General features: G+C 43.2%; 1 protein-coding gene across 1 annotated transcript in view; it reads left to right on the forward strand.

Annotated features, from left to right (window-relative positions):
- The first annotated feature begins 46 nt into the window (after positions 1–46).
- Positions 47–15,000, forward strand: part of ZDHHC18 (zinc finger DHHC-type palmitoyltransferase 18) — a 45,638-nt gene continuing 30,684 nt past the window's right edge. The window contains exon 1 of the mRNA XM_020909180.2: positions 47–1,283. Coding sequence (XP_020764839.1) covers positions 1,162–1,283 — 122 coding nt within the window. The 5' untranslated portion in view covers positions 47–1,161. The remainder of the gene's footprint in view (positions 1,284–15,000) is intronic.

Below are 15,000 nucleotides of genomic sequence, written 5' to 3' on the forward strand. Positions count from 1 at the left end.
ATCTAATGAACTACCTTTTTATTTTTATTACTATATTGGCTTGCAGGACCTTAGTTCCCCAACCAGGAATTAAACCCAGGCTGCTGCTACTACTACTGCTGCTGCTGCTGCTGCTGCTGAGTCGCTTCAGTCGTGTCTGACTCTTGTGCAACCCCATATACGGCAGCCCACCAGGCTCCCCTGTCCCTGGGATTCTCCAGGCAAGAACACTGGAGTGGGTTGCCATTTCCTTCTCCAGTACATGAAAGTGAAAAGTGAAAGTGAAGTCGCTCGGTTGTGTCCGACTCTTAGCGACCCCAATGACCGCAGCCTACCAGGCTCCTCTGACCATGGGATTTTCCAGGCAGGAGTCCTGGAGCAGGGTGCCATTGCCTTCTTCTAAACCCAGGCTACTGCAGTGAAAGTACTAAACTGGACTGCCAGGGAAATCCCATAAATTATTGTTCAAAAAAATTAATACAAGACTTCCCTGGTGGTGCAATGGTTAAGAATTCGCCTGCCAGTGTAGGTAGGGGGACACAAGTTCAATCACTGGTCCAGAAAGATTCCCACATGCTGTGGGTCAGCTGAGCCCGTGAACCACAACTGCGGAGCCCACGCCCAGCGGCTCCTGAATGCCGAGTGCAGCCTGAGTGGCCACCGCAGTGAAAAGCCTGTGCGCCGCCACAAAGAGTAGCTCCTGCTCGCTGCAACTAGAGCAAGCCCACGCATAGCAACGAAGACCCAGGGCAGCCAAAAATAACCTGAAAAATAAAGATTTTACAAATAATAACACAAATTAAGGGCTGAGACCCTGCCACATGCTCTGCATCAAGTTATTTGAGGGGAAAAGTCATGGTAAGAAGAACATTTCATGAGAAGGCAGAAGGCCTAGATTCTGGTCCTCTCAGTAAAAACCCACTTACCAGCTGTGGGACCTTGGAAGAGTTTCCCGAACCTTAGTTACATCTTCTGAAACTAAGAGGAAATTGTATTAGCCTACTGGAAAAAATATCTAGTTCTGTTTTCAGCCCGTAGAAGAAACTCTCCCTCTTGTCAGGTGCAACTCTGAGGAGTAACTTCGGTGACCTTTCCTTTGAATGAGGGAAAGCACTGACATTGCATTGACTTGGCAACTAAGGCTCCCTGTCGTGTGTTAGTAAACCTGCCCAAGGCAACTAAATGTTCAACTTGGTGAGCAGTGACTGGATTTCCTGCCCTTCCCGAGTGCCTGTGCTTGCTTTATTAGTAGACAAGGATCAGAGGAACCAACCATCACAGCAGCAGGAATTGATAAATTGTAGGTAAGTCCTGGGTTGAATGAAATGGTATCTTCTGGCACCCGTTTGGTTATGGGCCTGTCTGTATAATTGTAGTTAAAAACCTTGACCCCTGCTGAGCTCTCATTCTTTGAGCCAGGTCAGAGGTTCTGCATCATCACCACTCATTCCCCATTTGAACCAAAAATTCCAGCAAGCAGAAACTTCAAAATAGATGGATAAGCAGCTTCTGGAGAGCCCTGAGAATTAGAATTATGACATACTCCCTCTGACCATGACTGAAAGCTCAACTTGCCAGCTGAAGGGACTCCTGGCTGAGCCCCAGCACCCTCTGTTGGAGCTTCTAGTCAGCCTGGCCAATAAGCATTTCCCATCCATTGCCCCAGCTTTAGCACAGCTGAGAGAGTTTGGTCCAGAATCAAGTGCTTCTGAAAATGTACACACAGATCAGGACAGCCCTCTGCCTTCTGCCAAGGCACCCAAGTGCCCTTCTTGGCAAAAGATGATCACCCCTGCCCTAGTGTCCCTCCAGTTGGCAGAAACTGCTCCCTCTCAGCAACAGCTGCAAGTCTGGGGCCTTCCACACTGTGTGCAAGAAGAGTTGAGGTCCTGAGGCAGCTCTTCCATTGCAGAGGTAGGAGTACTAGGTTGTTTGCCCTCATGGATGAACCTTGCTGCCTCTTTTGGCGGTAATCAGGACTGATTATTCCCCTACTGGAAGAGGTGACTCAGGCTCCACAGGTTAGGGGGTAATTTCACTGCTCTGGCAGCCTCAGCTTAACCTTCACACTGGATCTTCTCACCCCAGAAACAAATGATTTCAAGGACCAGAAACCCTTATAAATTGGAACCTCTCCTCAACTAATGTCAAGGAATTAAATCACTCTGGTATTTTGCAAAGACCATTCTAGTTACAGTTGGTCATAGAGGAGGTAACTGAGAACCCCAGCTAGGTGGACACCTGGTGTGACCTGGGACAGACACCATTTTCTCTGACCTTGGAGGGATCTAGTTGCTGTTCTCTAAGGAATGGGCTGATTTTATGGCCAGCAGCTGTCTTTTTACTATCCTATTAACAGTCTTTAATAGTCTGGGAGAGGGACATGAAGGGCCCAAGGCAGGAAGCTTCCTGTTTACTCTGAGGTCTAACAATGCTGCAGCTGGGTTGGGCGTCTACAATTTCAGAGGAAAGTCATTTCCTTCTGAGACCCAGCTAAAACAGAAACCAGACCCTTCATGTACCTAGAAGTAGATGCTTTTTTGTTCTTTAATGAAGGTGGGAGGAGAGGGAGTGTCTGACATGTCTTTACCAGCCTCCCTGGAAAAAAAAATCAGTTCTTGAACCGACCCTCTCACCTTCATCTAAAAAACAGTGTGTGCAGGCTCATGGGATTTGAAACTGATTCTTTGAGCAGTTGTTTAGTAATGCCTATTCTAAGGGAATAAAGAAGACTGGCATGCCTCTGGTCCTCAAATAGCTGTTTGATAGAGCTTCTAGCAGAAACACAGGCTTGTTAAGGGAAAAACTGATAAATTCTGGGGAATGAAGAGACACTTAAAACTTCTTGCTCTGTATTTCTATACTTGAACTTATTAATGATGAGGATGAGTTTTCCTTAGGAAAAGGTAAGTGTGGTACAGAGTTGGTGGTGGTGGTTTAATCACTAAGTCATGCCGGACTGTTGTGACCCCATGGACTGTAACATGACAGGCTCCTCTGTCCATGGGATTTTCCAGGCAAGAATATTGAAGTGGGTAGCCATTCTTTCTCCAGGGGATCTTCCTGACCCAGGGATCGAACCCCTGTCTCCTGCATTGCAGGCAGATTCTTTACTGCTGAGCCACCAGGGAAGACCCCATGTTACAGAGTGAGTGCACTGTAAATTCACACAAGATGGAGATTCCTCCCAGCTTGAAATACTTGAAAAGACTTCACAAGGGATAGACTTTGAAGGACAGTAAGATTTGAAAGTTAAGGCCAGAGAATGAGTATAAGAAGCAGGAAATGGAACAGAACAAGGAGAGCTCAGTTTGAGTGGAACTTGAGGTGTGTCACTGTTGAGATCTTAGCCTTGAAATCAGCTCCAAGTCCAGCTCCACCGTGTACTAGCTGTGTAAAGGTGAGCGAGGTACTGAATCTCTAGGCCTCTGTGTACTCATCTGCAAAACGTGGATAATACGATCTACCTCATAGATATGAATAATAGCATTGTCTATCTCAAAGGGTTGTTGTGCAAATTAAATGAAAAGGACTAACAAAGGAATAGCCGCATTTCGGATATGTTGAGTTTTGGCCATCAGCACATTCATAGGCCAGGAAAGGTGGAACTGGAGGCAGGAGTCGGAGCCATCCACACTGACATGATAGTTACAGCAGCCACGATACTGGATGGGACGTCTCTAAGATGGGGATGATATCGCTTACCATACATGGCAGTTATGAAGCTTCAACTCTATATCTGATAAAGCACTAGCATAGCACCTAGTGCATAGGAAGAACTTAATGAATGGTAGCTATTTTTTACTGTCATCATCGTCATTGTCATTGTCACTGAAAGACCAGGAACAAATAGTATCAGGTGGAAAAGAGTTTCAAGAAGAGAGAAACGGGGACTTCGCTGGAGGTCCAGTTAAGACTTGTTTGATCACTGTTCAGGGAACTAAGATGCCACATGCTGTGCTGCACGGCCAGAAAAGAAGAAAGAAAGGGTTACCAGGTTCATATGCTGTTAAGGAAAGGATGAGAAAAGATATTGAATTTAGGGATTAGGGATATTAATCAGGGTAGGCTAACTGCTGTAACAAACAACTCCCCAAACTCAGTGGTTTAATAATAAAAGATTTTTCTTGCTCACATCATAGTCTAGTAGAGATTTGGGGAGGGATGCCTGCTCCATCAGGTCGTTTGGGACCCAGGCTTCTTCCGTTTCATGACCCTGCCGTCCTTCAGATAGATGCTCAGAGTCCTCTGCTTGCAGAGAGGTTTTCAGGGGCCAGAGCTGGGAGAGTTGTACCTCAAATTTCACTCGTTCCATTGACTGGAACTCGGTCATATGGCCACATCTAACTCCTAGGGGAGGTTGGGAAGTAGAGTTGCCAGATAAAATACAGGATGCTCAGTTAAATTTGAATTTCAGGTAAATGACATATATTTTTTCAGTATAATTAAGTTTCAAATATTGCAGGAGACATGTAAGAAGTTGTTCATTGTTTATCTGAAATACAAATTTAATTGGATATCCTGTATTTTTATTCGCTAAATTGGCAACCCTAGTGGGAAGTGAAGTCTGGCTGTGAGTTTAGGACAAAGGGAACACAGATATTTGTGTGTCACAGTATGCCTCAGTCTGTGTTTCTGAATCAAATGCCTGTTTCTGCCCTTCCCACAAAGAGAACAGTTACCCCTCCCAAGGGAGATACTCCCAAATCCCATCTAGTTACTCTGTTCAGCTCCAGGTCACTCAGTCAGCTCTAATATGGTTCCTTAAGGTGGTGATGAACTAAAAAACTAAAAAAGTTATCCATGGGAAAAGATTCTTAAAAAGAGTGAATATATATATGTATGTGTAACTGATTCAGTTTCCTCTACCCCTGACATTAACACTGTGCTGTGAATCAACTATGTTGTTGTTTAGTCACTAAGTCTGGTTCAACTCATTGAGAACCCATGGACTGGAGCCCACCAGGCTCCTCTGTCCATGGGATTTCCCAGGCAAGAATGCTGGAGTTGGTTGCCAATTCCTTCTCCAGGGGATCTGCCCAGTCCAGGGATCAAACCCACATCTGCTTGGCAGGCACATTCCTTACCACTAAACCATCTGGGAAGCCCAAAATCAGCTATATGCCAAAAAAAAAAAAAAAAAAAGTATACATACCCATAAGAAAAAGTTTGGTGGAATTCTCTTGTGAATCCATCTGCTCCTTTGTTGGGAGTTTTTATCCATACCCTACAAGAAAATATACAGTGATAGAGCAAGCTATCTTGTAACCTTGTAGCTTGTAAGCAAGCTCAATGTAAGCTCCTAGTCAGAAAAGGAGAGAATGGAAGATGTAAAGCTGTCACTTCCAAAGCAGTTCTGAACCGCTAATGGTCAGACTTGTCAAAGCTCTCTTCCCTGGGCCTGGGGAGAGTTCCTTGATTAACCCTGACTTGCTCTTGGAAAGACTCCTTTGTCCGTTGCTCTCCACTGTTCTCACAGCTCCTGGCTTGTTTATCCTTCATGGCCACACAGGAGATGGGCTTTGGGAAGTATGACCTCCTTGGTGACTGTTCAGCCACTTCCTGCTGGTACAAGCATGGAGGGCCTAAAAGTTACTCTAAATCTTGGCCAGCCGAAAGCCTATGTATGTGTGTGGGGAGGGGGTAAGATATACATAGCATAAAGTTCACCATTTTAACCGTTTTTAAGCATAAAGGTCAGTGGCATTAAGTGCATTCACATTGTTGTGCAACCATCACCACTTCAAGGTTCATCCATATTACAGAATGTGTGAAAATTTCCTTTCTTATATAGAATGGATAAACAACAAGTTCCTACTGTATTGCACAAGGAACTATATTCATATCCTAGGATAAACCATAATGGAAATGAATATAAAGAAGAATGTATAGGGAATTCCCTGGCGGTCTAGTGGTTAGGATTCCAGGCTTTCATTGTCATGATCCAGATTCACTTGTTAGTCTGGGAACTGAGATCCTACAAGCTCTGCAGTGCTGCCAAAAAGAGAGAAAAAAGAAGAATGTATATATGTGTATAACTGAGTCACTTTGCTGTGCAGCAGAAATTAACATTGAAAATCAATTATGCTTCAATAAAAAATAAATTTAAAAAGACTTCCATTCTTTTTAAGGCTAAATAACATTCCATTGTAGGTATGTTGTTATTGTTCAGCTGCTCAGTCATGTCTGACTCTTTGCAACCCTACGGACTACAGCTTGCTAGACTTCCCTGTCCTTCACCAACTCCCAGAGTTCTCTCAAACTCATGTCCATTGAGTCGGTGATGCCATCCAACCATCTCATCCTATGTTGTACCCTTTTCCTCCTGCCTTCAATCTTTCCTAGCATCAGGGTCTTCTCCAGTGAGTCAGTTCTCACCAGATGGCCAAAGTATTGCAGTTTCAGCTTCAGCATCAGTCCTTCCAATGAATATTCAGTACTGATTTCCTTTAGGATGGACTGGTTGGATCTCCTCGAAGTTCAAGGGACTCTCAAGAGTCTTCCCCAACGCCATAATTCAAAAGCATCGATTCTTTGGTGCTCAGGTTTCTATATAGTCCAATTCTCACATCCATACATGATTACTGGAAAAACCATGGCTTTGACTAGACATACCTTTGTTGGCAAAGTAATGTCTCTGCTTTTTAATATGTTGTCTAGGTTGATCATAGCTTTTCTTCCAAGGAGCAAGCTTCTTAATTTCATGGCTGCAGTCACCATCTGCCGTGATTTTGGAGCCCAAGAAAATAAAGTCTGTCACTGTTTCCATTGTCTCCCCCTCTATTTGCCATGAAGTGATGGAAATGCTGTGAAGAAAGCTGAATGCCAAAAAATTGATGCTTTTGAACTGTGGTGTTGGAGAAGACTCTTGAGAGTCCCTTGGACTGCAAGAAGATCTAACCAGTCCATCCTAAGGGAGATCAGTCCTGGGTGTTCATTGGAAGGACTGATGCTGAAGCTGAAACTCCAGTACTTTGGCCACCTCATGCAAAGAGTTGACTCATTGGAAGAGACCCTGATGCTGGGAGGGATTGGGGGCAGGAGGAGAAGAGGACAACAGAGGATGAGATGGCTGGATGGCATCATCGACTTGATGGATATGAGTTTGAGTAGACTCCAGGGGTTGGTGATGGACAGGGAGGCCTGGCGTGCTGCAATTCATGGGGTCACAAAGAGTCAGACGCAACTGAGTGACTGGACTGAACTGATGGAAATGATGCCATGATTTTAGTTTTTTGAATGTTTAGTTTTAAGCCAACTTTTTCACTGTCCTTTCTCACTTTCATCGAGTCTCTTTAGTTCCTCTTTACTTTCTGCCATAAGGGTGATGTCATCTGCATATCTGATGTTATTGATATTTCTTCCGGAAATCTTGATTCCACCTTGTGCTTCATCCAGCCTGGCATTTCACACGATGTACTCTGCATATAAGTTAAACAAGCAGGGTGACAATATACAGCCTTGATGTACTCCTTTCCCAATTTGGAACCAGTCTGTTGTTCCATGTCTGGTTCTAACCTGTTTCTTGACCTGCATACAGATTTCTCAGAAGGCAGGTAAGGTGGTCTGGTATTCCCATCTCTTGAAGAATTTTCCAGTTTGTTGTGATCCACACAGGCAAAGGCTTTGGTGTAGTCAAGTAAGCAAAAGTAGATATTTTTCAGGAACTCTCTTTTTCGGTGATCCAATGGATGTTGGCAACTTGATCTCTGGTTCCTCTGACTTTTCTAAATCCAGCTTGAACATCTGTAAGTTCACGGTTCATGTACTGTTGAAGGCTGGCTTGCAGAATTTGAGCATTAATTTGCTAGAAGTGAGATGAGTGCCCATCTAGTCAAAGCTATGGTTTTTCCAGTAGTCATGTATGGATTTGAGAGTTGAACTATAAAGAAAGCTGAGCGCCAAAGAATTGATGTTTTTGAACTGTGGTGTTGGAGAAGACTCTTGAGATCAAACCATTCAATCCTAAAGGAAATCAGTCCTGAATATTTATTGGAAGGACTGATGCTGAAGCTGAAACTCCAATACTTTGGCCACCTGATGTGAAGAACTGACTCACTGGAAAAGCCCCTAATGCTGGGCAAGATTGAAGGCAGTAGGAGAAGGGGATGACAGAGGATCAGATGGTTGGATGGCATCACCAACTCAATGGATGTGAGTTCGAGCAAGCTCCAGGAGTTGGTGAAGGAAAGGGAATCCTGGTGTACTGCAGTCCATGGGGTTGCAAAGAGTCGGACGCACCTGAACTGAACTGAACTGAGATGAGTACAATTGTGCAGTAGTTTGAGCATTCTTTGGCATTGCCTTTCTTTGGGATTGGAATGAAAACTGACCTGTTCCAGTCCCGTGGCCTCTGCTGAGTTTTCTAAATTTGCTGGCATATTAAGTGCAGGACTTTCACAGTATCATCTTTTAGGATTTGAAAAAGGTCAACTGGAATTCCATCACTTCCACTAACTTTGTTCGTAGTGATGCTTCCTAAGGCCCACTTGACCTAGAGCCAGGATGTCTGGCTCTAGGTATCGTGGTTATCTGGGTCATTTTCCCTTGATATCTCTAATTTTCTTGAAGAGATCTCTAGTCTTTCCCATTCTATTGTTTTCCTCTATTTCTTTGCATTGTTCACTTAGGAAGGCTTTCTTATCTCTTCTTGATATTCTTTGAAACTGTGCATTCAGATGGGTGTATCTTTCCTTTTCAATGAAATGTTATTGTATGTATACAGCACAGTTTATCTATTTGTCTGTTGATGGATATACTTGGATAGCGCCACCTTTAGGCTATTTCAAATAATGCTACTAGTGAACATTGAAAAGTGAAAGTCCCTCTGCTGCTGCTGCTAAATCGCTTCAGTCATGCCCAAGTCAGTGCGACCCCATAGTCAGCAACACACCAGGCTCTTCTGTCCATGGGATTCACCAGGCAAGAATACTGGAATGGCTCAGTCCTGTTCAATTCTTTGCAACCCCATGGAATATACAGTCCATGGAATTCTCCAGGCCAGAATATTGGAGTGCGTAGCTGTTCCCTTTCCTAGAGGATCTTCCCAATCCAGGTATTGAACTCAGGTCTCCCACATTGCAGGTGAGCCACCAGGGAAGCCCAAGAGTACTGGAGTGGGTAACCTACTGCTGCTCCAGGGGACCTTCCTGACCCAGGAATTGACCCAGGATCTCCTGCACTGCAGGCAGATTCTTTACCAGCTGAGCTATCAGGGAAGCCATGAACATTACAGTTGCCTGTTTTCAATTCTTTGGGGGTATATACTGAGAAATATATAGTGCTGGATCATATGTTGATTCTATGCTGTTGTTTTAGGAACTGCTGTACTGTTTTTCATAGCAGATGCACCATTTTGTATTCCCACTAGCAATGCACAAGGATCCAGATTTCTCCACATCCTCACCAACACTTATTTTCCTTTTTTGTCCCTTCTTCTATTTTTTTTTTTTTTAATACTGGCCATCCTAGTGGGTATGAAGTGGTATCTCACTGTGGTTTTGATTTGCATTTTCCTAATGACTGGTGATATTGAGCATCTTTTTATGTGCCTATTGACCATTTGTATACTTTTGGGAAATTTCTATTCAGATCCTTTGCCCATTTTTAATAATTTTACTTATTTATTTTTGGCTGTCCTATGTCTTCATTGCTCTATAGGCTCTTCTCAAGTTGCGGGGAGCAGGGCTACTCTGTAGTTGCGGTGTGCAGGCTTCTCATTGCAGTGGCTTCTCTTGTTGCAGAGCACAGGCTCTAGGTGCGTGGGCTTCTGTAGTTATGGCTCCTGGGCTCTAGAGCCCAGGCTCAGTTTGTGTGGTGCACAGCCGTAGTTGCTCCATGGCATGTGGGATCTTCCTGGATCAGGGATCGAACCCATGTCTCCTGCATTGGCATGCGGATTCTTTACTATTGAGTCACCAAGGAAGCCCTGCTCATTTTTAAACTGGGTTGTTTCTTTGTTGTTGAATTGTTGAAGTTCTTTATATATTTTGGATATTAATCAGATATGTGATTAACAGATATTTTTTCCCATTTCATGTGCTGCCTTTTCACTCTATTGATAGTGCCCTTCAGTGCACAAAATTTTTAGTCTGATGAAGTCCAATTTATCTATTTTTCTCATGTTGCCTATGCTTTTGGTATCATATGCAGAAAAATCATCACCAAATCCAATATCATGAAGATTTTGCCTTATGTTTTCTTCTAAGAGTTTTATAGTTTTAGCTTTTATGTTTAGGTCTTTTATCCACTTTGGGTTCAATTTTGTATGTGGTATAAGGTAAAGTGCTTACTTTCTTATACATGTGAATATCCAGTTTTCCCAGCACTATTTATTGAAAAGATTGTGCTTTCCCCATTGAAAGGTCTTGGAATCATTATTAAAATCATTTGACTATATATGCAAGGGTTCCTAAGCTGTCTATTCTACTCTGTTGTGTATATGCCTGTCTTTATGCTGGTACCACACTGTTTTGATTACTGTAGCTTTGTGGTAAGTTTTGAAATCAGGAAGTGTGAGACCTCCAACTTTACTCTTGTTCAAAATTGTTTTGGCTATTCAGGGTCCTTTGAGATTTCCTATTATATTTAAGTTGTCAAAGTTTTTTTTTTTTTTTCTTTTTTCAATTTGGGCTCATAGTTTCTTTGACAGTACCATTACCTCAAAATATTTTTGGTGTGTAAGTCAGAATTCTCCAGAGAAACATAACCAATAGGATTGTATGTGTATCTATACCTATCTATTTATCTGTCTATAGAGAGATTTTAATGAGTTCGCTCTTATGATTGTGGAAGCTTGCAAGTCCACAATCTGCTGGGTAGGCCAGCAGCTGGAGACCCAATAGAACAGTTGATGTAACTCAAGTCTGAAGGCAGTCTACTGGCAGAATTCCTTCTTTCTCAGGAAAAGTCAGTTTTTTTCTGTTAAGGCCTTCAACTGATTAGATGAGACCCAGTTAATTTATGGAGGATAATCTGCTTTACTCAAGTCTTCTGACTTAAATGATACACTCACCTGAAAAGTACCTTCACAGAAATGTCCAGAATATTTGACCAAATATCTGTATGCTGTGGCCTAGCCAAGTTGACACAAAATTAACACAATATATGTCTGTTCTATTTGCTTCTGATCAGATCCATGCAACACAACCTGCACTCCAGTTCTTTTCTAGATAGAATTTTCAAGCTGATATATTTGTCTCCTCCTTATCCCTTTGCCTCACTTCCAATGTAATGATGGCTACATTGAGGTCATCTGAAATAATAAGCGGGAAGGCCACAGTCTTCACCTGATATTTGCCTTAGAGATTACCACATCTTTCAACTCATGTTGTCTGAGAACTTTTTCAGTCTTATACAATTTCTAGTCCAGTCACTTTTACTGACCCTGAGAGGACCATTGTTTTTGGACTTAACAGAAGCAGAAGATATTAAGAAGAGGTGGCAAGAACACACAGAAGAACTGTACAAAAACAATCTTCATGACCCAGATAATCACGATGGTGTGATCACTCACCTAGAGCCAGACATCCTGGAATGTGAAGTCAAGGGGGCCTTAGAAAGCATCACTACGAACAAAGCTAGTGGAGGTGATGGAATTCCAGTTGAGCTATTTCAGATCCTGAAAGATGATGCTGTGAAAGTGCTGCACTCAATATGCCAGCAAATTTGGAAAACTCAGCAGTGGCCACAGGACTGGAACAGGTCAGTTTTCATTCCAATCCCAAAGAAAGGAAATGCCAAAAATGCTCAAACTACTGCACAATTGCACTCATCTCACACGCTAGTAAACTAATGCTCAAAATTCTCCATGCCAGGCTTCAGCAATACGTGAACCGTGAACTTCCAGATGTTCAAGCTGGTTTTAGAAAAAGCAGAAGAACCAGAGATCAAATTGCCAACATCCGCTGGTTCATCGAAAAAGCAAGAGAGATCCAGAAAAACATCTATTTCTGCTTTATTGACTATGCCAAAGCCTTTGACTGTGTGGATCACAATAAACTGTGGAAAATTCTTAAAGAGATGGGAAGACCAGACCATCTGACCTGTCTTTTGAGAAACCTATATGCAGGTCAGGAAGCAACAGTTAGAACTGGACATAGGACAACAGACTAGTTCCAAATAGGAAAAGGAGTACATCAAGGCTTTATATTGTCACCCTGCTTATTTAACTTATATGCAAAGTACATCATGAGAAACGCTGGGCTGGAAGAAGCACAAGCTGGAATCAAGACTGCCAAGAGAAATATCAATAACCTCAGATATGCAGATGACACCACCCTTATGGCAGAAAGTGAAGAGGAACTAAAAAGCCTCTTGATGAAAGTGCAGGAGGAGAGTGAAAAAGTTGGCTTAAAGCTCAACATTCAGAAAACTAAGATCATGGCATCTGGTCCCATCACTTCATGGGAAATAGATGGGGAAACAGTGGAAACAGTGTCAGACTTAATTTTTTTGGCTCCAAAATCACTGCAGATGGTGATTGCAGTCATGAAATTAAAAGATGCTTACTCCTTGGAAGGAAAGTTATGACCAAACTAGATAGCATATTTAAATGCAGAGACATTACTTTGCCAACAAAGGTCCGTCTTATCAAGGCTATGGTTTTTCCAGTAGTCATGAGAGTTGGACAGTGAAGAAAGCTGAGCACCGAAGAATTGATGCTTTTGAACTGTGGTGTTGGAGAAGACTCTTGAGAGTCCCTTGGACTGCAAGGAGATCCAACCAGTCCATCCTAAAGGAGATCAGTCCTGAGTGTTCATTAGAAGGACTGATGTTGAAGCTGAAACTCCAATACTTTGGCTACCTCATGCGAAGAGTTGACTCATTGGAAAAGACCCTAATGCTGGGAAGGATTGAGGGCAGGAGGAGAAGGGGACAACAGAGGATGAGATGGCTGGATGGCATCACTGACTCAATGGACATGGGTTTGGGTGGACTCCGGGAGTTGGTGATGGACAGGGAGGCCTGGCGTGCTGTTATTCATGGGGTCGCAAAGAGTCGGACACGACTGAGTGACTGAACTGAACTGCTTGAAAAATCACTAATTCTCACCTAAGATCACCTCTTTATTCTGATACTTTATAAAGATACCTGTGCTAGTTATTAAGTTATTGTTTCAGCCCCAAATCCACCCTTCTTTCTACTATGAGATGCTGGAGCTGGGACTTTGCAAATCGCATTGCTACTGTCGGCGGGCTCTATGTTTGACTCTGCCAATAAGGGCCACTAGAGGGAGATAGTGAGGTCAGAGGAGGAAGAAAGGACTTTCTTCAGTTTGCTTCCTGTTCCTGTGAGATCATCCTAACTATGCTCCTTCATCCCAGCAGCAGCGGTGCCATCCTGTAGCAGCAGCTGAATCAGTTTTTTCAAAAAATTGCAGACCCGGCTTCATGGCGTACCAATCAGAGACACCAGCACCATCTGTGTAGCACCTCTTTCTCAGAAGTGTTGGTCCCTCCTCCAAGTTCAGAGGTACCAGCCACCAACACTAGACTTAGAGGTCTGAGTTTCAGCTCTGTAGGACCCCTCTTCTAAGCTTCCAAGTTTTAGTAATTCCAGACTCTTTTGTTCTCCTAGTCCTAGGAGTTTAGATGCTTCCTGCTGTTGCTGCCTCCATAGTATCTGTTTTCTTTTCACCCTTTCAGATAACTAATAACAATGTTATAGCTAGAATAACCATTCTGTTTATGACATTTTCTCCAGTGACTTGTGTGGTTTCTTTCTCATTGGCAGGACCCTGAGGGATACAGAAATTGGTACTAGGAGGGGTCCCAGGGAATCGAAAGATGGGGTTAGGGAACTGTTTTGGTTGTGTCATGGGTTGGAATGTATTGAGCTCCTTGCCAATGAGAAATGTGATACTGCTAATTCATGGCATGCTGTGGCAACATGATTAATCAAATTATCACCTGTGGTTATTTGTGATGAGTGCTAACTAAAGCAAGTGCCTTGGGGGCCCAAGTGGTGGTTGTACTTGACGGTTATGGCAGTGATGATGACTACAGGGACTGTAGTGATGATGACCACAGAAGGAATTCTGAGAGCATCAGAGTCCTTGCAGAAAGAAAATGACAAGCTAGGGCCTTTAAACTCTCAGCTCAAATCATGGTCAGAGAGTCACAGAGCTTCCATGATAGCCCATAAAAGATCTCTTGTTTCTTGTAGTCACCAGACTTATTTGCTACAAATAGAACAAAAATATAGGGCATGTTGTTGAATGTTATCAGTTGAATTCAGTATCTTACTAAGCCTTTCCTGTGACTGAGAAGGAATGGGACCTTGAAACTTGGAATGGACACATCTGGTTTGACACTCTTCTAGGTTCTCAGAGTCTTCTCCATTCTGCCAGCAGATGGGAAGAAGAGCAGTGATCAGTACTTGCAAGTTTTATGGGACAGCCTATCACTTCTGGCTTCCCTGGTGGTTCAGTGGTAAAGAATCCGCCTGTCAATGCAGGAGACACAGGTTTGATCCCTGGGTTGGGAAGACCCTCTAGAGAAGGAAATGGCAACCCACTCCAGTATTCTCGTCTGGGGAATCCCATGGACAGAGGAGCCTGGTGAGTTACAGTCCAGGGATTGCAAAAGAGTTGGGCATGACTAAGTGACTAAACAACTGTCACTTCCACTCACATTCCATTAGCCAGGATTCAGTATCTCTGTGTAACAGAGGCTGGGAACTGTGGGTATTGATGAGAACGCTTAGTTTATACCATACGAAATGGGTCACTCCAGTATTCTTGCCTAGAAAAGCCCATGGATAGAGGAGCCTGGTAGGCTAGAGTCCATGGGGTCACAAAGAGCTGGACATGACTGAGTGACTTCACTTTCAAGTGGGTCACAGTGACCCACTGAAGATAGAATTCTTGGGCGAGTAACATAGAAGCCAAGCTGCAAAAAGCTAAGAAATTATTAAGTGACAAGGAAGTAGTAGCTGCTCTTACTAAAGAAGTAACAGCTACTCTTATTTAATAAGAGTAAATAACAAGAGACAAGAATGGCAGAAAGCAAAGAGGAACTG

This window comes from Odocoileus virginianus, chromosome 30, assembly GCF_023699985.2.
Source record: "Odocoileus virginianus isolate 20LAN1187 ecotype Illinois chromosome 30, Ovbor_1.2, whole genome shotgun sequence".
NCBI classification, from domain to species: Eukaryota; Metazoa; Chordata; class Mammalia; order Artiodactyla; family Cervidae; genus Odocoileus; species Odocoileus virginianus.